The sequence below is a fragment of the Macaca nemestrina genome, chromosome 1 (assembly GCF_043159975.1).
Source record: "Macaca nemestrina isolate mMacNem1 chromosome 1, mMacNem.hap1, whole genome shotgun sequence".
Lineage (NCBI taxonomy): Eukaryota > Metazoa > Chordata > Mammalia > Primates > Cercopithecidae > Macaca > Macaca nemestrina.
Window position 1 is genome coordinate 26,147,765 of NC_092125.1, and position 26,380 is coordinate 26,174,144.

At 43.0% G+C, this 26,380-nt stretch overlaps 1 protein-coding gene across 3 annotated transcripts in view; it reads left to right on the top strand.

Annotated features, from left to right (window-relative positions):
* The window catches only part of LOC105493003 (T-box transcription factor 19), a 69,939-nt gene extending 43,788 nt beyond the window's left edge, over positions 1 to 26,151 (top strand). For 2 of the 3 annotated variants that reach the window (XM_011760427.2, XM_011760426.2), the window contains exons 2-8: positions 5,205 to 5,469; positions 6,876 to 7,010; positions 11,679 to 11,740; positions 14,281 to 14,342; positions 16,229 to 16,417; positions 19,974 to 20,109; positions 23,926 to 26,150. In XM_011760427.2, the coding sequence (XP_011758729.1) occupies positions 5,209 to 5,469; positions 6,876 to 7,010; positions 11,679 to 11,740; positions 14,281 to 14,342; positions 16,229 to 16,417; positions 19,974 to 20,109; positions 23,926 to 24,220 (1,140 nt within the window). In that variant the 5' untranslated portion in view covers positions 5,205 to 5,208 and the 3' untranslated portion in view covers positions 24,221 to 26,150. Of the gene's footprint in view, positions 1 to 5,204; positions 5,470 to 6,875; positions 7,011 to 11,678; positions 11,741 to 14,280; positions 14,343 to 16,228; positions 16,418 to 19,973; positions 20,110 to 23,925 lie in introns of all 3 variants that reach the window. The other variant, XM_011760425.3, reaches the window with a different exon arrangement.
* Positions 26,152 to 26,380: the final 229 nt, after the last annotated feature.

Consider the following 26,380-nt stretch of genomic DNA (forward strand, 5'->3'; position numbering starts at 1 on the left):
GAACGTATTAAAAAATGTATTAAAATAGGGAATGGATTAAAAATACGTATCTCTTCTCAGTTTATTTATGTAGTGATAAAAACAAAAAAATTATAAAGTTCTTGGCAAATGGAATACTAAAGAAAATAGAGCAATTAATCATTCTGCCATTTCCCAGATATGTCCTCCTTCTAAGAGACAAGACACTGTGACTTCTTTGTTTCTATTAACAGCTTTATGATGATGTAATTCACATGCCATACAGCTCATCCATTTGAAGTGTATAGTTTAGTGGTTCTCAGTAATTCACAGAGTTGTGCATCCATCTCCACAATTAATTTTAGAACATTTTTATTGCTTCAAAAGGAAGCCCTGCGCCCTTAGCCATCACCTCCTCAGCCCCTGGCAACCACTAATCTACTTTCTGTTTCTATAGAGTTACCTATTTCATATCATGGACATTTGATATCCTGGGAATCATACAATACGTGGTCCTTTGTGAACAACTTCTTTTACTTAGTGTAATGTTGTCAAGGTTCATCAATGTTGTAGCGTGTATCAGCACTTCATATTTTTTATTGACAAATACTCCATTATATGGATATAACACATTTTATTTATCCTTCATCACTCCATGGACATTTGGGTTTTTGTACATTTTGGCTATTATGCATAATGCTGCTATGTACCTCTGTGTACAAATGTTTGCGTGGAACGATGTTTTCATTTTTTCTTGTGTATATACCTAGGAGTGGAATTGCTGGATTATTGAGAAACTGTATGTTTAACCAGGTGAGGAACTGCCAGACTATTTTCCAAAGTGGCGGCATCATTTTATATTCCTGTCAGCAATGTATGAGGATTCCAATTTCTCTACATCTTCACCAATGCTTTTTATTGTCTGCCTTTCGTATTGCAGTCATCCTAGTGTCCATGAAGTGGCATCTCACTGTACTTTGGGTTTTGCATTTCTCTAATGGCTAATGATGTTAAGCATCTCTTCATTGATCATGGCTTCTTTGAAATATCAGGTACAGCTCTGACCATAGCACGAAAGATGGAAAGCCATTACACATTTTCTTATTCTGGAATGAAAAGTCATGCTACACTCTTTATGAGACCTCACATAATATAGTTGAGAGAGTTAAGAAGAGGGCACTCTAACCTATTAGCAGTGAGTCTAATAATTGGAATTTTCCCTTCACTTTGCCTCAGCCACTTTGGTCTTCTCTTTTAGTTTCTGAATAGAGTGGGGCTATTTAAATCTAAGGGCCACTGTACTTGCTATTTCTTTTGCCTCTAAGTGCGCCTCCTCTAACATTTTGCATGAGTCATTCCTTCTCATTATTTAGGTCTTAGCTCAAATGTCACTTCCTGTTCAGATCAGGCTAAAGTAGCTTCTCATCCTTTAGTCTCCTTCTGTGACATAATGCATTTTAGTTCCTTCATGGCACTCTTGCAATTTAAAATGATCTTTTTTTTTTTTTTTTTTTTTTTTTAAATAGAGATAGGGATCTTGCTAAATTGACCGGACTGGTCTCGAACTCTGGGCCTCAAGTGATCCTCCCATCTTGGCCTCTCAAAGTGCTGGGATTATTGGCATGAGCCACCACACCCAGCCCCAAATGATCTTATACATTAAAGAAACAACAAAAATTTATTGACATTTTTGTTGCCTGACTTCTTTGTTAGAATGTAAGCTTCATGAGCAAGAAGATACTGGGTCTGCAATTTTTTTCATTGAATCCCCACCTAAAACAGTTCCTAGCATAGAGCAGGTACTAAAAAACCATTTGTCAAATGGGCAGATAAATCTCTAATTAGGTATTAAGATTTGGGAAAACATTGAGGGGGACTTTTCCTTTCACTGTGGCTCAACCATGTTAGCCTTTGAGAAGCTAATAAGAAAGGAAAACAGAGTTTAAAAATAAAAAAAAAGGAGTGGTGAATGTAACGTAATGTGTGCTTTCTAAGTCCCAGTTTCCTCATCTATAAAACTGGCATAATAACCTCCTTGTGGGTGAAGTAAGACTTAAGTTATATTTCACTTAAGTGAAATATTCACCTACGCAAAGTCCTAGGTGCAGAGTAGAACTCAGTACAGCCATCCCTTGGCATCCACAGAGGATTGGTTCCAGGCCCCCGCAAATATCAAAATCTGAGGATGCTGAAGTTCCTTACATAAAATGAACTAGAATATTTTGCATATAACCTATGCACATCCTCCCATATGCTTAAGTTATTTCTGGATTATTTATAATACCTAATACAATGTTAATGTTATGTAAATAGTTATACTGTATTGTTTTTATTTGTATTATGTTTTATTGCTGTATTATTTCTTTTCAAATTTTTCAATTTGCATTTGGTTGAATCTACAGATGCAGACCGTGGGAATGTGGAGGCCTGACTGTACATGATAACTATTATTACTAGAAAAACAATCTTGCAGTTAGGCACTGTGGCTTACACCTATAGTCCCAGCACTTTAGGAGGCTGAGGGAGGAGTTGAGCCCAGGAATTTGAAAGCAATCTGGGCAACACAGTCAGAAACTTTTTAAATAAAAATAAAACAAATGAAAGTGTCTTGCATTAAGTAATTTCTTAAATCATAAGTCAGAACTTTATGAAACGTCCTGACATTTCTTATCATGAAGACACCAGCCATGCTCTCATGCTTGAACAATTGCATCATTATTCTGGCAGTTTAGTGCATGAGTAATACATTATATGTTTTTTCTCTTACTTTTATGTGTACCATATAGTCTTATTGAGAAAAGTTTTGGTATTTTTTTTTTTTTTTTGAGACACAGTCTCACTCTGTCACCCAAGCTGGAGTACAGTGGTGTGATAATAGCTCACTGCAGCCTCGATCTCCCATGCTCAAATGATCCTCCTGCTTCAGCCTCTCCAATAGCTGGAACTACAGATGTGCACCACCATGCCTGGCTAAATTTTGTATTTTTTATAGAGATGGGGTTTTGCCATGTTGCCCAGGCTGGTCTTAAACTCCTTTGGTACTTTTTAACTTTAGTATGCAAAATGACAATTATACACATGCCACTCTTGTGTTTTCTTTAAAATAAAATAAAAAGTAAACTTTAGTACTTCAGAAGCAGCACTGGACCGGAACGCAGAGACCGTGTCTCCGTATACCTCATATAAACAGGTCTGACTGCTGGCTGTCAGAAGAACCCTATAGAATCCCTAGCATCATTTCTGATACTCACTTTTATGATTCTTTGCAAATAGCATTTGTGTTCTCAGGATCCTTCTGTTTTCTACACTTGGCCAATATTATTAAGATAACTGAAAACATTAAAATATATCGTAAAAGGGAATTGTTTAATCTGATAGTAGTAGAAAATAAGACAATAATCCTTCTATTGAAGAAAGAACAAAAGAAAATGCAACATAAAGATTTTACATCACACAGGCAGCCTCCCTAGAGGAGGCGTATCATTTTAGTTAATGTAAAAGTGCAATCATCTCATTAAGGGACGAGGAGTGTTGAGGTGGATAATGAAGTTCTCAGTGAAGACCTGGATTTGGAATGCATCATCTGATGCATTTTTCTTCCTAGAAATTTTACTTAATTTATATACTTATCCTAGCCTCCCATTTAAATTAATTTTCTCTCCTTGAACACACCAACACAGCCTCATAAAGTTGTTGTGAAGAACTCACTGAGTTAGTTCATGTAAAGTGCTTATTCCCATTGGCACCTAGTGAGTGCTCTGTAACTGTTGGCTGTATCACCATTATACCCAAGCCCTTCGGCTGGCCTGGCTTTGCTTTGGCTCCAGAATCTTACCTTAGGCAGTGACTTTAGAGTTGGAAGCACAAAGGACGTCAACTCTGCCTCTCTCCTGCCTAGCAGGCAGAAACTACTTCTCTCTGCTTTTTTTTCTGGTGATAGGAAGTCTAAATAGAGGCCAGGTGTGGTGGCTCACACCTGTAATCCCAGCACTTTGGGAGTCTGAGGTGGGTGGATTGCCTGAGGTTGAGAGTTTGAGACCAGCCTGGCCAACATGGCGAAACCCTGTCTCTACTAAAAACACAGAAATTAGCCAGGCATGGTGACGCATGTCTGTAATCCCAGCTACTCTCCTGGAGGCTGAGGCAAGAGAATCACTTGAACCCAGGAAGCAGAGACTCCGTCTGAAAAAAAAAAAAAAAAAAAAAAAAAGAAGTCTAAATGGAATAGAGAGTAACTGCTAATGGCCATGGGGTTTCTTTTTGGGATGATGAAAATGTTCTAGACTTATAAGCCAGCTACTTGGATAGTTTCTCCAAATATTTGTGAGAGTAAACTTGTTGTATTGTTCTTGTATGAAACTATTAAACTTGTATTATTCTAGCATGTAGAAGAAGGATCGATGAATCTAGATCTGCATGTCTCAAAGTGTGTTCTTTGGACACAAATTCTCATAAAATGCTTAGCTAAATGATAATCCCACTGTCACATATGTTTAGGGTATGCACATTCCCACACTTTCTTCAAAGTCCCATGGTGTACAAGGGGATGTTAAAGGCCCTGAGGCATCCTGGAGGAAAGAACTGGTCTCACTTTGTAGAGTTAAGAGTTCCTCTCAGTTACTTTACCATGTAACCCTGTTTTTGTTTTTTTTGAGACAGGATCTCACTCTTGTCACCCAGGCTGGAGTGCAGTGGCACCATCACAGCTCACTGCAGCCTCCAACTCCTGTGCTCAAGCAATCGTCCCACCTCAGCCTCCCGAATAACTGGGACTACCATACCCAGCGAATTTTTTTTCTTTTTTTGAGATGGGGGTGTCTCACTATGTTGCCCAGGCTGGCATGTTTTGCTACAAATGCGATTACTATTATTTAGGAATAGTGTTCTTTATGAGGTTGGGAAGGGCTGGTCCGTGGCATCAGTGTACCAGTGGGAAATCTTTGAAGAAAGCTTTGTGTGGGGATGTGGCCTTTGATACATCTTGGGCTTCAGGTTCCTGTTGTGTCAAATGACTCCATCAGTGGTTTTCAGACTTTAAAATGGAGCATGTTTTAAAGTGAAATCTCAGTATTAAATTCATTTATAAAAAGAAGCTCCAGTAGCATTGGGATTGTGGACTTGGGCCCTGTTTGTTTGGCCTCCTCACAGGGCATTCCATGGAAGGCCTCAGTATTGAGAGGTCCCTGGACAAGGTGAGAGTTCCTCTAAAGTCCCTCCTGTGGCTAAGTTTCTCCCTTTCCTTTTAGACGGATGTTTCCAGTCCTAAAGATTAGTGTCACAGGGTTGGACCCCAATGCCATGTACTCCCTCCTGCTGGACTTTGTCCCTACGGACAGTCACCGCTGGAAGTATGTCAATGGGGAATGGGTGCCCGCTGGCAAGCCAGAGGTCTCCAGCCACAGCTGCGTCTACATTCACCCGGACTCCCCCAACTTTGGGGCCCACTGGATGAAAGCTCCCATCTCCTTCAGCAAAGTGAAGCTGACCAACAAGCTCAATGGAGGCGGGCAGGTATGAATGAGGCGGGCAGGCCTGGCCACCCGCTCCAGCCTCCCCACAACACCAATCAAGAAATATCAAGGGTGCATTTAGGCAATTAGAGGTGTCCTCACCAGGCTCTTCTCCCACAGAAGCCAATTATTCCCTGGAGTCCAAATGTAAACAAGAATAAACAGCTCTTAATTGGTGCTTTCAGTTTTTAATGGACTTCCTGATGTTAAGAGAGTGAGCGAGCAGTGGTTCACTTAATCACTGGGGCCCTTTTCAGAGTTTTGTCTTGTGTGCTGTGCTTTTTACCCAGCTCTGAGAGGGAGATGTTTGTGGGTACTAGGGTTTTGTTAGTCCCTCTCCCCTTTTTTAGTATAAGTGGCATGCTGGCAATAGACAAATACCTTCATAAAAAGCTGCTTCTAAATGAAATAATTACTACCTCCACTTGGGCATTATGATAATTATCAATAGAATATTGAATCAGCTTTGGTTTTTCAGAAAAAAAAATCAAAACAAACCTTTCTTAAACAAGGAAGGTTTTATTTCAGGTCTCCAATTAGAGTAAATAAGCATCTGGGGCTTTTTCGTCTTGTTTTCTGTGTTAGGATTGTGAATACTAGTCTGCTATGGAAGGTTGTTAGTTACTTTCTATAATGTAGGCGGTTTCTGGGGATTGGAGACACGGATGGGAGGAAAGGGTCTGGATTCTTCTCTTCCCCACCTGCGTGTTTGATTTTCCCTTAGCCTCCCACCCTGTGCCCATGTGGCCCTTCTCTGATCTCTGTGCTTAGATGGCAGGGACCAAAGGAGTTCATGTGTCCAGAGGTAACACTACCTGAGTCTGTGTGGTACTCAGAAGCTTCCAGTTCCTTATTAAAACGGAAAATTGAACAGTGAATTGTTACTGCCTACCAGATTTCACAGCAGGAGACTGTCATACACCTTTCATTTGACTCATAGAGAGTGTAACCATCAGATGTCAGATTTCACTATTCTTTCGTCACTTGGAAAATGCACCCATTGTCAGCATTTTGAATTATTAGGATTCCTCAAATGATAAAAAGGCAAACAATATATTTTGATAGATTGAAATCCACATTGTTGTGTGAAAATAGGGGAAGGAAAAAAGGAAGCCAAGATTTTGTCAGAAAACGGAAAACTCTTAAGAATAACTCCTCTCTGACAACCCACCCCTCACCCTTGTAAAGGCTTCAATGTTATGCTTCCTGGAGCTTCTGGAAAATTCCCTTCATTTGTTTCTTAGAGGTGTGGTGGCAGCTCAGGTGGCTTCAAATCTAGGATTTGAAATGTGTGTCCCTAACTGGGGTGGTGCTGAGCTTGGGACCAACTGGAGATGCTGGCTTGTTTATCACCTGCGATACATGGGGCTTTGCTTTTCTCCTCTTTCTCTTCTCCTGCCTCAACAGATAATGTTGAATTCTCTGCATAAGTATGAACCCCAGGTTCACATAGTGCGTGTTGGAAGTGCCCATCGAATGGTAACGAACTGCTCCTTCCCTGAAACCCAGTTCATAGCCGTGACTGCCTATCAGAATGAGGAGGTAAGTGTGTGTGTGTGTGTGTGTGTGTGTGTGTGTGTGTGTGTGTGTGTGTGTGTGTAACTGTCACCTGGGAGATCATGGCAAGATGGGAGGTGGGGGAGTCCTTTTAGATGAAAGGTAGGTTTTCCAGGATTTGGATACACTCAGCAGACATGAAGTTAAACAATGGAGTAGCTGCTCTCCCTCCCTCTTGCCTGTTTGCTAAAGGCTCACCAGCATGTGCTCTCCTGATGCCAACAAGGCACAGCTGTGTATTGTCATGAAACGCCTGAGTTCTGTTGAAACTCTGGAGTCTTTGTTGTCAGGCCCCTGTGTGCCCTTGGCCTGTGCAGAGTTGAGTGTGTCTTGAGTGGGTACAACTGGGCAGGGGCTGTCGGATCTCCTGCTCTAGAAGCAAGTCTGTAGCAAGTGATCCAAACGTGCACCCTCCCTTGGGTTTTGTTATGCTATCAATCCTGCTTGTTAATGTTCAATATCTGAGCACAGTTAAGTCTGCTGCTGCCCAGTGACTTGAGCCGCCTGGCTGTGAGGGCTGAGTGGTTAGCGCCCGGCCTGTCTGTGAGCTGCTTTGGGTCTGTTCACATGCTTTGATGATTATCAGAAGAACCCAGAGAGGGTTGAATTCTTTTTGATTAAACTTTAAAAATGTTCTTTAAAGATAATATTTATTTATTTGACAACACATAATAAACTGACAGTACAGAAGTATATAAAGTAAACATGAAGACCATAAGGTAGCTGTACTGTTTTCTTCAGTTTTGGAATCTCACTCCCCATGGACATGATGAAGAATAACTTAGAGTGTGTTTTTTTGACAAATTTTCTATGTATTTGTAAATATATATGTTCTATGTATTTGTAAATATATATGTGAATGTAGATTTCCTCACATAAATTGGCTCATGTTGTATATATTATTAATCTGCAAATTTCTTTTTCTCCAGTTTAACAGTGTATTATGATTACCTTTCTATGTAATTATGCCTACATATATCTCCTTTTCTGTAATGCCTGCAGAATATTTTGTTGTATGAATACACTATTTCACGTAATCAGCCCCCCACCAATGGACATTTAAGTTGTTTCCAACTGTTTTCTTTTCTTTTTTTCTTTTTCTTTTTTTTTGAGACAGAGTTTCACTCTTGTGCAGTGTGATCCCGGCTCACTGCAACCTCTGCCTTCTGGGTTCAAGCGATTCTCCTGCCTCAGCCTCCTGAGTAGCTAGGATTACAGGCACCTGTCACCACGCCTGGCTAATTTTTTTTTTTTTTGGAGTCAGAGTCTTGCTCTGTCACCTAGGCTGGAGTGCAGTGGTGTGATCTTGGCTCACTGCAACCTCCGCTTCCCAGGTTCAAGCGATTCTCCTGCCTTAGCCTCCCAAGTACCTGGGACTACAGGCGTGCACCACCATGCCTGGTTAATTTTTGTATTTTTAGTAGAGACGGGGTTTCACTATGTTGGCCAGGCAGGTCTCGAACTCCTGACCTCAGGTGATCCGTTCGCCTCGGCTTCCCAAAGTGTTGGGATTACAGGTGTGAACCACCGCACCTAGCCCTTTATTTTCTATTATAAATAATGATGCAATGAATATCCTGGTGCATTTGTCATTTGCTTGCTTGGGTGAATACCTAGAAACGGATAGATGTGGCCAAATTGCTTCCCTCAAAACGGCATCTCTATTTATAGCCCCCACACCATGATCAACACTATTATCAATCTTTGTCATCTTTGACACTCTGATAGGTTAAAAAAAATAAGATCTTGGCCGAATGTGGTGGCTCATTTCTGTAATCCCAGCACTTTGGGAGTCCAAGGCAGGCAGATCATGAGATCAAGAGTTCCAGATCAGCTTGGCCAACCTGGTGAAACCCCGTCTCCACTAACAATACAAAAATTAGCTGGGCACAGTGGCGGGCACCTGTAATCCCACCTACTCGGGAGGCTGAGGCAAGAGAATTGCTTGAACCTGGGAGGTGGAGGTTGCGGTGAGCTGAGATTGTGCCACTGCATTCCATCGTGGGTGACAGAGCAAGACTTGGTCTCAGAAAAAAGAAAAAAAGAGAAGATCTTGTTGTTGCTTCCATCTGTATTTATTTGGAAGCTTTACAGACAGATTTTGGCCTGACACCCACCCAGCCAACTGAGTCAGAATCTCCAAGGATGATGCTCAGAATCTGTAGATTTTAAAGTCTCCCCAGAGGATTCTATTGAGCATCCAGGTTTGGAAACTACTGTCTTAGTGCCTACAGGTGAAATGAAGTTGCAGATTTAACTCACATCACAGATGTGCAGAGAAAATGTCATTTCTATAAGTAAACTGGCCTCTTGGCAGAGCCCCTGCAGCTGGCCAATGGGAACAGAAATGAACTAGCTAATAACGTAAACAGTCCCTCAACTGGTGACCAGTCTTTTGATGATAAAGTAAATCCATTCTGCAGATAGCCCTCTCTCCCAGCTTTTCTCCCTGGGCTGGAATCTGGGTCTATGAGGGGAAGTGGGTCTTTGTAACTGGGTCTTTGTAACTCTGGGAAGTGGGTGGTCGGGGGTGCATGTGGAGTTGGAGACTATGTCCTAACCTCCTCTGGTCTTCAGGCAAGGCCCCTGCCCACTTGTGTGCTGTTGGCTTAGCTGGTGGTGTGCGGAACTTGTCATTTGGCTGCTGACTTGGTGAACCCTCAGAAGCTTTCCCTGGCTGCAGGTGCGGGACAGTTCTCTCTGAACCACCTGACTGGTCGTTTTTGACCCATCCAGCAATCTCTCAGCCTGACTTGTTACTTCTGGGTCTTGAACATGCCCCATGGCAATCAAGCTCTGGAAAGCCTAGCCCCAGCACCTCCCTCTGTCAACAAAGCTTCCCTGCCAAGTCCACGCAGACGCATCCCGGGTGGCGAGTGGGTGTGGGGGTGGGTGAAGGAGGCCAATGTCTCCTCTGCACCCCCTGCTAGCTTCATGTATGCTTTTCTACCTCTCTAGGTTAAAGCCAAGAGAAAGACTAGGTTGTACCTATCTGACCCCATACCTCCTTTTCTTCTTTCTCCTGATTTCTTCTCACAAGTTCTGGGCCAAAAGGAGTTGGGTGCTGTATTAGTTCATTTTCCTGCTGCTAATAAAGACATACCTGAGACTGGGTAATTTATAAAGAAAAAGAGGTTTAATGGACTCACAGTTCCACATGGCTGGGGAGGCCTCACAATCATGGTAGAAGGCAAAAGACACATCTTACATGGCGGCAGGCAAAGAGAATGAGAGCCAAGAGAAAGGGGAAACCCCTTATAAAACCATCAGATCTTGTGAGACTTATTCACTACCATGAGAACATGGGGAAACTGCCCTCATGATTCAATTATCTCCCACCAGGTCCATCCCACAACATGTGAGAATTATGGGAGCTACAATTCAAGATGAAATTTGGGTGGGGACATAGCCAAACCATATCTGGGTCTTACTTTGCTTTCCTTCTTCCATCAAGTCTCAGATCCTTGCTGATATAAATATTCTGTATACTGGGTATGGTGGCTCATGTCTGTAATCCCAGCACTTTGGGAGGCTGAGGCAGGCAGATCACCTGAGGTCGGGAATTCAAGACCAACCTGGCCAAAATGGCAAAACCCCGTCTCTACTAAAAATATAAAAATCAGCTGGGTGTGGTGGCAGGCACCTCTAATCCCAGCTACTTGGGAGGCTGAGGCAGGAGAATCACTTGAACCCAGGTGGCGGAGGTTGAAGTGAGCCAAGATGGAGCTACTGCACTGCAGCCTGAGAGCAAGACTCCTGTCTCAAAAAAAAAAAAATATATATATATATATATATATATATCTCTCTCTATCTAAATATATATATATAATATATATCTATTCTCTAAATATTTATTTACTCAACAAATATTTGCTGGGCTTTAATACATGCTGGATATTGTTCTAAATGCTGGAAATACTGCAATGAATAAAACAGATGAATACCCTGTCTTCAAGGCACTTACATCCCAGTGGGGAGAGATGAAAAATAAATATTTCTCTGTTTCTATCTCTTTTATCTCTATCACGATGACTGTCTATCTATATGTCAGATGTCTCTAATGAGAAATGAAACAGGCTCAGGCTAAGGCAGATAAAGGGAGTGACAGTGAATGGGGGTGATAGTTTGCTTTTTGCATTGACACGGCCCCATGTGTAAGCTGTTATTTATGAATAAGGGACTCGATGCTAGATGGCACTTTCCCAGAGGGCCAGGATCACACCTGTGCTGCTCTCCACTGTGTTCCAAGTGACTAGATAAGTAAATCACATGTAGTAGGGGATCAAGGATTGTTGAAAAAAATAAATAAATGAGTAAAAAATGAATGCTAGGCTTCACACATCAGGGCTTTGCTTATTTCCAGTGCTTTGCCCTTTCTTTTCTCACTTTACATGGCATTAGCATTTTCACCACATGCAATGATAAAATGTCCTTTGCCAGAGACAGTGCAATGGTGATTAAGTGCTGGAGTAAGCAAAGGTGCAAAGGGCCTCTGCCTCTCAGAGTGCTGGGATTACAGGCATAAGCCACCATGCCTGGCAGGAAAGGGAAGGAAAAGAGAGGGAATTAACCTGGTTTTACAGAAGACAAAGGGTTCTGTCTGCCTATGTGTATCCTACTCTTACTAACACTTCTTGTCTTTGTAAATGCAAGATAACAGCTCTCAAAATCAAGTACAATCCTTTTGCCAAAGCCTTCTTGGATGCCAAGGAAAGGTAAGTAGAGAAATTTTAGTGAAATCTTCTAATGAATGGTTTATGCAAATACAAATGTGGAATTTATGATTATCTTGAAAGGAACTAGACCAGTAGCACTTGCATTACCTTTGATAGAAATATGTTTCCTTGGCCGGGCGTGGTGGCTCACGCCTGTAATCCCAGCACTTTGGGAGGCCGAGGTGGGTGGATCAGGAGGTCAGGAGATCGAGACCATCCTGGCTAACACAGTGAAACCCCGTCTCTACTCAAAATACAAAAAGTTAGCCGGGTGTGGTGGTGGGCGCCTGTAGGCCGCCAGCTACTTGGGAGGCCGAGGCAGGAGAATGGCATGAACCCGGGAGGCGGAGCTTGCAGTGAGCCGAGATCGTGCCCCTGCACTCCAGCCTGGGTGACAGAGCCAGACTCCGTCTCAAAAAAAAAAAAAAAAGAATGTAGAAATATGCTTCCAATATTCAATTCAATATTCAACAACATCTAGAAAATTCAAATCATAATTATCTATTCTTTATAATAGGGGTCCAGGAGAACTGTTAACTAACAATGTGTTTGTTTTTTTTTAAAGACCTGTTTTACTACAGATTTTTGAAAGTAGCACAATCACATTAAAAAAATTAAATGATTTAGATTTATAATAATTCACTCTGCCTTTTTCCTAATTACTTCTGAGTAGCATGGCTTAATACATTGCTTTTTAAAAACTACACTTAGCCTAGGAAAAGTGAAAAATGGGGAGAAGTTCACATTTCCTGTGCTGAGAAAAGGAGTCAGAGACTTCTGGGGGTATGAGTGATGATTCTGCTACTTTGGGTCAGCGACCTGCCATCTCTATATCTTTTCTTTCTTCCTTCCTTTCCTTCCTTCCTTTCCTTCCTTTCCTTCCTTTCCTTTCCCTTCCCTTCCCTTCCCTTCCCTTCCCTTCCCTTCCCTCCCTCCCTCCCTCCCTCCCTCCCTCCCTTCCTTCCTTCCTTCCTTCCTTCCTCCCTCCCTCCCTCCCTCCCTTCCTTCCTTCATTCCTTCCTTCTATCTTTTTTTTGGAGACAGAGTCAGGCTGGAGTGCAGTGACACTATCTCTGCTCACTGCAACTTCTGCTTCCTGGGTTCAAGCGATTCTCGTGTCTCAGCCTCCCTAGTAGCTGGGATTACAGGTGCCCACCACCACGCCCAGCTAATTTTTTATTTTTTGTTTTCAGTGGAGACAGGGTTTCACCATGTTGGCCAGGCTTGTCTTGAATTCCTGACGTCAGGAGATCCACCTGCCTTGGCCTCCCAAATTGCTGAGATTATAGGCTTGAGCCACCATGTTCAGCCTCTGTGTGTTTTCCATCCCAGGAAAAAGAAGATTATGGTGCTCATCATTGACTTTTTAATTGACAAACCCTACAGTATAAATATGATTATCTTTTTAATGTTCAGATTTTATTGCTTGAGTTTCAAATCTTTTAAATAGTTTAAAAACTGTCTAATCTTTCCTGTTCACCTTAAAGGCTCTGATAAGGCTCTACATGAATGGACGGATGTTCATAATGATGCATCACAGGACCCTGTCCTGTCCAATATTTGAATACGTTATTATTATTATTTTAGAGATGGGGTCTTGCTCTGTCATGCAGGCTGGAGTACAGTGGTGTGATATAGCTCACTGCAGCCTTAAATTCCTGGGCTCAAGCTATCCTCCTGCCTCAGCCTCCGAAGTAGTGGGGACTACAGGCATGTGCCACCATGCCTGGCTATGTGGTTTTGTTTTTTGTTTGTTTTTAAGAGACGGGGGTCTCAGTATGTTGACCAGACAGTCTCAAACTCCTGGCCTCAAGTGATCCTCCTGCCACCGCCTCTTTAGTTGCTGAGATTACAGGAGTGAGTTACTGTGCCTAGCTCCAATATTGGAATAAATTATGATGATATACAAGACACGCTTATAACATTTTCAGTTAACAAAAGGCCTAAAGGATAAACTGACATGTGACATGACAGAATCTAGATTCAAAGTGACAGTAGCATGGTATAATACAAAGAATTTGGGACTTTGAGTAAGAGGTCCTGACTGAATCCTTGCTCTGTAATTTACTGGCTGTTTCTTCTTGCATAAGTCAGTTTACCTCCTCGAGATCCACTTTTCTAATCTACAAAATTAGAAAAATATGTTAATATTTCCCTCACAGAGTCATTGGTGGATCTAGCATATCACATATGTAATTGTGCCCTGGAATTGTGCTGTTATTATTGCTTGAATCTTGTCAGTCAGGAACAATATCCCCAAATTATTCAGATAAAAACAAAAACCAAGAAACAAAAAACAGGGATAGCTGTTAATATGGTAAAGAGGGGTAAACAGTAAAACTGGAACTCCAAGAGCAATTGCACAAGTAGAGACAGCACCCTGAAGGAAGGAGAATGGGGAAGGACAGGAGCGTAGGGAAAAAGGTGTTTGGTTTTCTTATTCTAAGAAATTGATTGCTCTTCAAGGAGAATTTTGGGTATGCTTTATGGTGGACACACATAAGTTGGACAACTGTGGTGCATTTTCTTTCCTCTTTCAGAAATCACCTAAGAGACGTACCGGAGGCTCTCTCTGAAAGCCAGCATGTGACCTGTTCTCACTGTGAGTTTGGTGTACACGAGGCGGGAGGTTCTTGTACTTGGGGCTGTACTTGGAGCCAATTCCCTCCACACTCAGAATCTTTGCCTGTCAGGACTGCTTAAGGTCTCTTCCAAATCAAAACTCAACACACTGTTTATTCCATTAAGGACAAATTTATGCCCTTTCCAGAATTTCTAGAGAGAGGGCCAATGGTCCTAGGCTTAAGGATCTTAAAAAAATCTTAGGCAGGAGATAAGAATGAAAATGATGGATTTCTTAGACTCTGGTTTTCATGTCAGTGAGGCGCTGAAGCCTCGACAGTGTGTCCTTGGCTGGCCTCCTAACTTTATGCTCGCCACTCTGGTGTTTTGGAGTTCTGCTGTTCTTAGTGTTTGCTAATTTTGGAGTTGGTCCCCATAGCAATGTGTCACGCAGGCTGTAGCCTCCGTGGGGAAGTCTTTATTTGAGGGCTGGAAGGCTGTAGGAAGAGGTGAAGTCATATCACTGGGATTCTGCAGGGAGTGTTGAATGTTCCCATCAGCGTGTTACCTTGTCCATGTCCCAGGATGGCGGAGGGAATCCTCTGCAGCTGCAATGCAACCCACGGTCAGTGACATCAGAGTAGGAAAATTAACCCTGGTGTCTGAAACCCTCTTTAATTCGGATTATATTGGCTTGCAAAGAACCCTTATGCAGTTTGCCAGCTGCGGAGTTCTTTACTTCTTCCTTCCCTTCAATCTTAGCGCACCTTCCATACCAGACCTGGGAGTATAGCCGCATAAAGAGAAGCAGCTCTCAGAAAAGCACTCTTTTTTTTTTTTTTTTGAGACAGACTCTCACTGTTGCCCAGGCTAGAGTGCAATGGCGCAATCTCAGCTCACCGCAACCTCTGCCTCCGGGGTTGAAGCGACTCCTCTGCCTCAGCCTCCTGAGCAGCTGGGACCACAGGCACGTGCCACCACGCCTGGCTAATTTTTGTATTTTGAGTAGAGACGGGGTTTCACCACATTGGCCAGGCTGGTCTTGAACTCCTGACCTTGTGATCCTCCTGCTGCGGCCTCCCAAAGTGCTGGGATTACAGGCGTGAGTCACTGCGCCCGGCCGAAAAGCACTCTTTAAAAGTGACTGTCAACTTAAATGAAAAAACTGAGGCAACATTAATGTAAGTAGAAAGTTTATTTGGGCCAAGTTTGAGGACTGCAACTTGGGAGCATAGATTCAAGTTCCCCTGAATATATGCTTGGGTTAGCAGCAGTTACAAGTGGGTTTTTAAAGGAAAAAGAAGAGACGATTCATAAACTGTTTACCGTAACATGAGCTATTGATTGGTTATACATTGTTCTTTGTATCACACATTCCAGGAACATGAAGATAATGGGTGAGGCAGCTAGTCAGGAACAAAAATGCCTTTAAAGAATCGCCCCCGGGCATGGGTGCAGGGGGTGCCCTTGACTGAAGGTGCTCCTCACACTCACATCCCTCTGGGCCTGATACATTTTGCATGCCTCACATAACTCAGACTGCTCTGAGCTATTTTTCATTTATCATTTCCCTGTCAGTTTTTTCCTTTAGGTGGAATGAACTGGAATAAAAACCTTGTTGTGTAGGTTAGGGCCATGTGCAGAACCACTGGAGTTCAAAGTTCATGTGTTGCAATCTTCTCAGCAAACTTCTTGACGTGTGTACGTTATATGTGGCAAAGTTAGCGGTTCTGGTCATGCATTTCCAGAGAAGCCAAGTTACCTGCTCATGGGCAAGGGCAGTGGCAGCCGGGGGATGGTACCAACACATAGGCTAGCATCAGTGTCATTTACAAGAATTGTAGTTGTATAAAGTAGCTGGTCACCTGATTTTTGGTGTGGGAGTTCATAGACTCAGTCTTGGTGTCTTCCTCTTGTCTATTTTAGTGGGAGGCTGGATCTTTTCCAATCCGGAAGGAGTGTGCACAGCAGGAAACTCCAATTACCAGTATGCCGCTCCTCTGCCTCTGCCTGCTCCCCACACCCACCATGGCTGTGAGCACTATTCGGGCCTCCGAGGACACCGGCAGGCTCCCTACCCTTCTGCATACATGCATAGAAACCATTCTCCCTCAGGTCTGTGACTCTGCTGATTAAACTCTTGGGGTATGAGCTGGGGCCGGGGCAGCCGGGAGAAATGGATAAACAGCTAGGAAAAGGAGTAGCTAAAGATGGAACCCTTTTCATCTAATATACATCTATGATATTATTGTTTTTATGGTTTTTTTTTGTTGTTTTATGTACAAATATTTGATTAGGTATAACAATCTTAGTTTTTTTTTTTTTTTTTTTTTTAGTTATTTCATAAAACCCACAGTCTTCTGGTTTCTAATGGGCATGAAAGGCCAGGACACTGGTGTTCTGAGCAGTTCAGGCAGATCTCTAAAAGCCACGTCAAGTTGTGTGGGTCTGAAACACAGTTCATCACCTTCACGTGGCTCCTTTCTATGGTTGCATTCATGGCTCAGTTCAGGGAATACTGGGTCTAGTGTTAGGGAGCTACTAGGAAGGTCTCTGGGGAGCTGGATCCCTGTATGTTCAGGCCTTAGATGGATTCAGTTGGAGACATGCAAACCCAACCTTAATATTTTAAAATAATTTTTGCTGTCCGACTGTTTTTTTAAGTTAGCAGTATTGTTTGTGTGCTTTTTTGTCATTGACTACTGCCTTTTCCACCTTTGTCTTATGTAGACCCAGTCCTTGCCTGGTTATTAGATTTGTAGAAAGAAGGGAGAAATGAAAACAATGGTTACTTTTTTCATTAAATTATTCATGCAACAAATATTTATTGAGGATCGACTATATGCCAGGCTCTGTTTCAAGCACAGGAATGAAACGGACACATGCCCTGCCCATATGGAGATTCTATACTAATGTGAAGAGATTGACACTCAATAAAACAAGCAAAGTTCATGGCATGGGAGATAGTGGAGAGTATTTGGATTCCAGCCTCCTTCCTTCCTCGGTGACACCCTGAGCTCTGCATTTGTAGAGGGTCCTCCTGGTCACCAGCTACCTGTCCCTGTGTCCCTTAGCCTGCTACCCTTGGCAACCTCAACCATTGCTGCCAGGAGGGAGGATTATGTAGCTTATCAGTAGCAGAAACTGATCAGTGGCTCGCTCTACTTCCTTGTTCTTTCCTGTGGTCAGCATCAAATCACATCTTCTGAGCACCTACTGCATACCATGTTCTTCTAGGCAGTGGGATAGGAAAGTGATTAAGACATAGCTTCAGGGCCGGGTGTGGTGGCTCACGCCTGTAATCCTAGCACTTTAGGAGGCCGAGGCGGGCAGGTCACAAGGTCAGGAGTTCGAGACCAGCCTGGCTAACATGGCGAAACCCCGTCTGTACTAAAAATACAAAAATTAGCCAGGCGTGGTGGCGGGCGCCTATAATCCCAGCTACTTGGGAGGCTGAGGCAGGAGAATCGCTTGAATCTGGGAGGTGGAGGCTGCAGTGAGCCAAGATCGTGCCACTGCACTCCAGCCTGGGCAACAAGAGCAAGATACCGTCTCAAAAAAAAAAAAAAAAAAAAAAAAAAGACATAGCTTCTTCCCTGGAGGAGCTCGGGATTGCACAAATATGTAAATAACGAATCCTAATATAATGCAGAAGCATCACCTGGGAACTTGTCAGAAATGTAGACTTTCAGGCTCTACTCCTGAATCAGGGTCTGCATTTTAACAAGATCTCCAGGGGATTCATAAGTGCTCTAGAGTTTGAGAAACAGCCAACAAAACACACAAGTCAGGGTGCCATGGGAATGAAGGAAAAAGAGCAGCTGGATATGCCTGGTGGGGCAGCAAAGGCTGCCCAGAGGGGTTAACATTTAAATTGAGCCTTGAAAGATGAATAGAAAAGGACAGAGTGAGAGTGGGCAGGGGTAAAAGGTGGAGGATGGCATGTGCCACAGGCAGAGGCGCAGGACATTCCAGGTAGAGAGAGTGGGCTGAGCAAAGACACAGAAGGGGGAGAGACCCTAGGTTGTCTGAGAATAGCTTTGGAGCAGAATGTAGGGGGAGTGCGGACAGATGGAAAATGCAAGAGTTAGGGCTGGAGAGCTTGCAAGTGCCAGATCGTAAAAAGAAGAGACATGGGCAGGTGTCCTAGTCCCCTTTGTGGTGCTATAAGAAAACACTGGAGATAGGGTAATTTATAAGCTGTGGAAATTTATTTTCTCATAGTCCTGGAGGCTGGGGAGTTGAAGATTAAGGTGCCAGCATATGGTAAGGGTCTTCTGGCTGTATTATAATGTTGCAGAAGGCCTCACACAGATAGTCAGGGAAAGAGAGGGGGAGAGGGCAGGAGGCTAAACCCATCCTTTTATCAGAAACCCACTCCTGCAATATTGGCATTAACCCATTCACGAGGGTAGAGCCCCCACGGCCTAATCACCTCTTGAAGGCCCCACCTCTCAACACTGTTGCATTGGGAGTTAAGTTCCCAACACATGAACGATGGGGGACACATTCAAACCATAGCACCAGAGATAGACATTGGAATCTTCCTCCTCTCTCTCCTTTCTCCCCCTTTTCCTTTCCTTCCTCCCTCCCTCTGTCTTCTTCCTCTCTCTTATATATACACTATTTATGCAAATAGAGATTCAAAGAAATGGAAGACATTCTTCTTTTTCTCCTCTATAAAAACTGTGTATATTTAAGGTGTACAACATGATGTTTTGATATAATATGCATAGTGAAGTGATTACTGCTGTCAGGCAAATTAACATGTCCATCTCCTCACATAGTTACTGTTTTTCATGATGAAAGCACCTGAAATCTACTCTCTTAGCAAATTTCCAGTACACAGTACAGTATTGCTAACTATAGTCTTCAGATTGTAAGTTAGATCTCTAGACTTACTCATCCTACATAAATGCAATTTTACATCCTTTGACCAATATCTCATTTCCCCAGCTTCCCACCCCTGGTAACCACTGCTGTACTCTCTGCTTTTATGTATTCAACTTTAATCTTAGAGTCCACATATAAGTGAGATCATACAATCTACTTCTTTTTATAAAAAGGTATGTTTTTTTTCTTTTTTTTAATTGTAGAGATGGTGTCTCTCTGTGTTGCCCAGAAAGTTCTCAAATTCCTGGCTCAAGGGATCCCCCTGCCTTGGACTCCCAAAGTGCCAGGATTACAGGTGTGAGCACCACACCTGGTCAAAAGGCACTGTGCGTGAGATATTTAAACCTTCTAGGGGATGGTTGAGAAGAATAAGTTCCTGGACCTCAGAAATCTCATCTGGGGCACTGGTGGCCCTTAGGCTTAGCTTGAGGGGAGGCTGGTATGGTCCCTTCTTAAAAGAGAGTGACTGCGGTGAAATGAGTTAGACAGATCGGTGATACCCAGGGCAAATAATCCTACCACCCTGAGGCTTATCTATAAGATGGAGTTAAGGAGTCACTGGTGTGAAGATTAAACTATGAATGACACCTGGCATATGGTCGACCTTCAAGAAACCTATGTTTCTTTTTATTTTCTATTTCCCTGAGAAAGAACTAACAAACTGTTGGTGCCTGTGGTGCAAGCCATGGTTATATTTTGCCTTAGGATAATGTCACTGGTCACCATCTTTATGTTTTCTACATTTGCTATCAATTCAACTATTGTTATTTCCCCAAAGTGAATTTGATAGAAAGCTCAAGCAATAATCTGCAAGTTTTCTCGGGACCTGACAGCTGGACATCCTTATCCTCCACACCTCATGCCAGCATCCTGTCTGTACCCCACACCAACGGACCAATCAATCCAGGTCCCAGGTAAGACCAACACCATCAGCTCGCTCATTGGTGGTCTTAGGGGTTTACTTTAGCACTGGGGACTCAAGTTCATTCTATTTCCTAGGGTGGCTTGGTCTAACCTATTGTCTTGACTTGTAAACCACTAAGAAGTCAAGGTGGCAACAGGATGGAGTTCTTTCATAATTGGAGAAACAGCTCAGTCGTATCCCATTTCTTATATTTAAAAGGATAGCCAGGGCATGGTGGCTTATGCCTGTAATCCCAGCATTTTGGGAGGCTGAGGCAGGTGGATCACCTGAGGTCAGCAGTTCAAGACCAGCCTGGCCAACATAGTGAAACCCCCATCTCTACTAAAAATACAAAAACTAGCTGGGCATGGTGGTGTGTGCCTGTAATCCTAGCTACTCGGAAGGCTGAGGCGGGAGAATCGCTTGAACCTAGGAGGCGGAGGTTGCAGTGAGCTGAGATCGCGCCATTGCACTCCAGCTTGTGCAACAAGAGTGAAACTCCGTCTCAAAAAGAAAAAAAAAAAAAGGGATAGACATTATGGCCTGGGATCATTTGTCTTAAACCAGTCAGAAACATGTTAAACTATGGTGGTAGCAAATAGATACTGACTGTAGAGGAATTGAAGAGGAAAAGTATAAACATACACTGAGAAGTCAAGAACCACTATTGTCCACTTTCCCGTGAGTCACCCATCCTAAAAGGGGGACATATTGTGGATGCCTGGTCTCACAACCCTGGTAAGAGGGCTAAGTGTAGCATGGAGGACCCCATGGTTTAGTCCTCACACCAGCGACCTGCATTAAGTTCTGACTTCTAGAAATCTGAGTGGTGAAGTGGGAAGAGAAGGCCTCGTTGAGTCTGACAGGCAGGGGTTTGAGTCCCAGTTCTACCTCAGTAGTGACTTTGTGGCTTTGGGCAATTTTCTTAACCTTACTGAGCTCCAGCTTTCTTATTTCTTTCATGGAAATAATATGACCTACTTTGTAGAGTTACCATGAGCATCAAATGCAGAAATTAGAAAATGCATTAACATGCTTTGTAAGCAGTAACATTCTGTGTAAATGTCAGCTATTATGTTCAATATGGTTATGCAGAATTTTGAGAAGGTCCAAAGTGGAATCAAAATTAAAAGATGAGACTTGGCTGGGTGCAGTGGCTCACACCTGTAATCCCAGCCCTTTCGGAGGCCAAGGCAGGTGAATCCCCTGATTTGAGACCAGCCTGACCAACATGGTAAAATCCCGTCTCTACTAAATATACAAAAATTAGCCGGTTTGATGGTGCGTGCCTATAATCCCAGCTACTTGGGAGGCTAAGGCAGGAGAATCACTTGAACCCAGGAGGCAGAGGTTGCACTAAGCTGAGGCACTGCACTCCAGCTTGGGCAACAAGAGTGAAACTCTGTCTCAAAAAAAAAAAAAAAAAAAAAAGGATTGGATTTGGGAAGACATCAGACGACTTATGATTTGTAAGTCTAGAATAAGGAGAATGTGATGGCTTAGAATCACCTGGGGTTGTTGTTAAAATGCAGAATCTGATTGGTAGGTCTGGGTGGGGGCCTGAGATTCTACATTTCTACCAAGTTCCTGGGTGTTGCTGATATAGCAGGGTATAAAGCTGTGCTGTCCAGTGCAGTAGCCACCTGTGGTTGTCAAACACTTGAAATGCAGCTAGTCCAAGTTGAGATACATTGTGAGTGTAATACCCACAGGATTTTGAAGATTTAGTGTGAAACAAAGAATAAATATCCCAATTTTTTATATATACACAATATATACTACTATACTACTATATTATATATTTTTATATATTTTCATATTTTAAATATATAGTATGTATATTAATATATGTTGAATATATTCAAATATATAGTATATGTTTTATATATTATATATAAAAAACATCATTTATATTTTATATATGTCATATGTAAAATATATACTATACATTTTAATATATATTTATAATTTATATATATAAGATATATTTTAATATGTATTATATTTAAAATATAAAAATATATAAATATATAAAATATAGTATATGTAAATATAGATGTTATGTTAATATTGTGATATAAATATATACATATATAATATATATATTTACATCAAATGCATGTTGAAATGATAATATTTGGAATATTTTGGTTAAATAAAATGTTAATAAATTTATTAATATTTTTCTAAATGTGGCTACTAGAGAATTTAAACTTACATATGCAGCTGGCATTTATGGTTTGCATTTTGACGCTGATCTAGAGCATCATTTGTATTTGACACTGATCTAGAGGATCTGAGGGAAAAGGATTGATTTGGGCTGTGGTAGAAAGTGAAAAAGAAAATGAAGATGAGGGTTCCTGAAGATATTAAATAATCATGTGCCAAGTTGTATACTGGATACTTACATATATATAAGTCATCTATATATAAGTCATCTGTAGTACTCAAAGACAACTATGAGCAGTAAGCAGTACAGCTCAGAGCCCATGGTTCTCCCACTGGCCCAGGCGGCATCAGAAAGGGTCTGTAAGAGATAATGTAGAAGAGCATCTTCTGAAGATTAGGGCCAGAATCCCCATAAGCTGAGCTAGCTCAGAGAGAGCTCAGAGGATGGGCTACTGCAGGTTTCATATGGTCCAAGGAGGCCTGGAGCACTGAAAAATGGCACCAGGTGAATGATGGCATTGCCAACTCTGGCTTCTCTGTTGGTGTGTTTAACTAATTCCTGACTCCATAAATATTTTGTTAGAAACAAAACAAAACAAATGTATTCAATATTGCCTTTGGATAATAAGCCCATTCTCAAGCAATATTATTGGGCAATGCAGAAACTCTGAAATGTAAGAAATGTAGTGATGACTAAAGGCTGAAAACATTGGGATCATTGCACCTGTTCCAACTGCATCTATATTAAGGTGCAAGCTTGGCTGTACATTACAATCACCTGGGAAACTTAAAAAAATCCTCATACTCAGGCTGCATGCCAGATCAGTTCAATCAGAATCTCTGGGGCAAGGGAGTGGGGTGAGAGTGGGACCCAGGCAGCAATATTACTTTTAAAAACTCCCTGAGTGATTCCAGTGTGCCGAATGTGCAACCATGTGTGTGAACCAGTGCTATAGAACTAGAGAAGGCAAAGAGAGTGTTCTAGCTCTCAGCCTTTCTGCCAGGCACCAGAGATCACAGGTGGAGACCAGGAATGGAAGAAATAATGATAACAACCACCATTTACTGAGTACTACATGCTAAGGACCATATTCTTCTCCTATTTAATCCTTGTAGCAATCTCTGTAAGGTAGGTAAAATTATGACACCACATCTTGAAGATGAGAAAACTGACACTCAGAGATGTTAAATAATTTAGCCAAGGCCACAGAGCTAATAAGTGGTAGAGCTGGGATTTAAACTCAAGTCTTCTGACAGTGATGTTTCCTGGTTATTATGCCACATTGGCCAGGGAGAGATCAGATGCAGCAATCATGTAGTTTTAATACCTTTTTTCTATTGCCCTGCCAATTTTACATAGGCAGGGCAATAGAAATCTGGGCAAGGGAGCCCAGATAAATGAAATTCTGTGTCTAAAACCAAATAACTCACTGGTGGCAGGGCCAGTACTACTTAATGTTATCATCATTCCACCATACTTTGCTGTTTCTCTTAGCTTTTCTGCAGAAACAGGACTAATCTGTGTCACAGCTACAAATCAAGCCATGGCCAGAAGCCCTCTTGTAACTTCTCAGCGCTATGTGCGTGCTTGTCAGGCGGCACTCCTTCCTTGGAGTGCCATTGAACATTCCCTTCCCCTCTTTCTCTGTCTCTGCAGCCCCTATCCGTGCCTGTGGACCATCAGCAATAGTGCCGGAGGCCCCACTGGGCCAGGCCCGGAGGTGCATGCCAGCGCCCCAGGAGCATTTCTCCTCGGAAACCCAGCTGTGACTTCACCCCACTCTGTGCTCTCCACCCAAGCACCCACTTCGGCTGGTGTGGAGGTTCTGGGGGAGCCCTCGCTAACCAGCATTGCTGTGTCCACCTGGACAGCAGTGGCCTCGCATCCCTTCGCGGGCTGGGGTGGCCCAGGAGCGGGTGGGCACCATTCTCCTTCCTCATTGGATGGTTAAGCAGGATCCTAGGAGCCTCTATCCACAGAGATCTTTCTATGTGTAGAGCGCTTAGAAACCCCATCTACTGATCTAGTGAGTCAGACTGTGGAATCTCCTTCCCACTAGCTGGAGGCGGAGGTGAGTTATTACAGAAGTCATACTGGGAAAGGGTTCAGTTTGGATGATGCTAGTTACGTCAATTGCATCTCTCCACCATTTTCTTCTGCACTCCCATTTTCTCTGCAGCTTATTCTTGCCATGCTTAGGTGACAGAAGTTTGTGAAGTACCGTCCTTGTGCTCTGCCCCTTACTCTCAAATCGTTCTGGAAAGCCTCACTTCCTTTTCTGTGGAGAAGGTGCAAAGCTGTTAAATGAGCCCACAGTTTACCTAGCTAAGGCCACTGCTTCCTGCTTTGTGCAGCCTGGAAAGTACGTGTGGTTACGGGGCTCAGGTTTGCACTTCTGCTTTGAGACCAGGCATGAGTGTAAGCCATAGAGTAAAGTTAACAAAAAGAATAAAGCTAATCATGTATTACTCACAGCAGTGTGCCCAGACTTGTGGAAATGAAGTCGTGTCACTCCTCTGCTCACAAACCTTCAATGGTTCACCATTACCAATGGAATGAAGTCAGATCTCCTCACTATAGCTGGGTGTGGTAGCTTAAGCCCATAATCTCAGCCCTTTTGGAGGCCAAGGGAGGAGGATCGTGTGAGGTCAGGAGTCTGAGACCAGCCTGTGCAACAAAGTGAGAGCCTGTCTCTACAAAAAACACACATGCACACAAAATTAGCTGGGTGTGGTGGCATGTGCCTGTAGTCCCAGCTACTTGGAGGAGGATCACTTGATCTCAGGAGGCTGAGGCTCTAGTGAACTATGATTGTGGCATTGCACTCCAGCCTGGGCGGTAGATCAAGACTTTGTCTCATTAAAAAAAAAAAAAAAAATTACGGGCAGGGTGGCTCACGCCTGTAATCCCAGCACTTTGGGAGGCCAAGGCGGGCGGATCACGAGGTCAGGAGATCAAGACCATCCTGGCTAACACAGTGAAACCCCATCTCCACTAAAAATACAAAAAAATTAGCCAGGCGTGGTGGCGGGCGCCTGTAGTCCCAGCTACTTAGGAGGCTGAGGCAGGAGAGTGGCGTGAACCTGGGAGGCAGAGCTTGCAGTGAGCCGAGATCGTGCCACTGCACTCCAACGTGGGCGACATAGTGAGACTCCATCTCAAAAAAAAAAAAAAAAAAAAGAATGAAATCCTACTATGAGCGATCCCACCATCTGGCCTGAAACCACTTCTCCAACTTAGGTCCTCTGTTACCCTGTTGGCCTCCTGTGTTTTGGTCAAGGCAGGCATCTCTGTTCTCTGAGCATTTCATTGCACTTCCCACCTCTATACGTTGCCTGTGCCTGAGTGTGCTTCTTTTTCCAGTTCACCTGTGTGAACCCGACCCACCTCCTGGGGCCTGGGAAACACCACTCCCTGCATCCAACATCTGATCGGCTGAGATATGTCTGATATATCCCTGCTCGCTGTTCTCCCGTTGTTTTTGCCTCTGCCATAGAGCTCATCTCATTTTGCCTTGTATTTTTGTTACTGTGAGTGTATCTCTCCCTGTTAGAATGTAAGCCTCTCGAGGGTGAGGCCTAGCCTTCTTGTCTTTGTAGCCCACAGCAGCTGGTACTGTGCCTTGCCTATTGTAGGTACTCAATAAACATTTGCTGAACTGAATCGGTGTAATGTGCATGTGTGCCACAAGGATGGTATGAAGTGGCTGGGAGGCAGATCTCAGAGACACATGCCCCGTGACACATAGGTGCGTCTGTGCGGGAGTGTAGGAACATGCTGGCTGTTTGTTACACTGGCTCCTCATCTGAGGCACCACCAATTCTCAGTGAATAACAATAATATATGGAGATGGGGTGTGTTAGAGTGGTTATTCCCAAATGCTGATCCTAAGTCAGGATCACCTGGAACAGGGCCTTTGATACACATACAGATTCCTGAGTATACCCCACCCCTGTTGGATCAGAATCTTTGGGGCTGGTGTTCAGGAATCTGCATTTCAAACAAGAGCTCCAGGCATTGGCCCTGGGCTAGGTTTGGAAACTCCTTGCCTAGAAGAGAGAAATAGAATGATAAATACTCCAGGAACCTTATTTCAGATGAGTTTTTACCT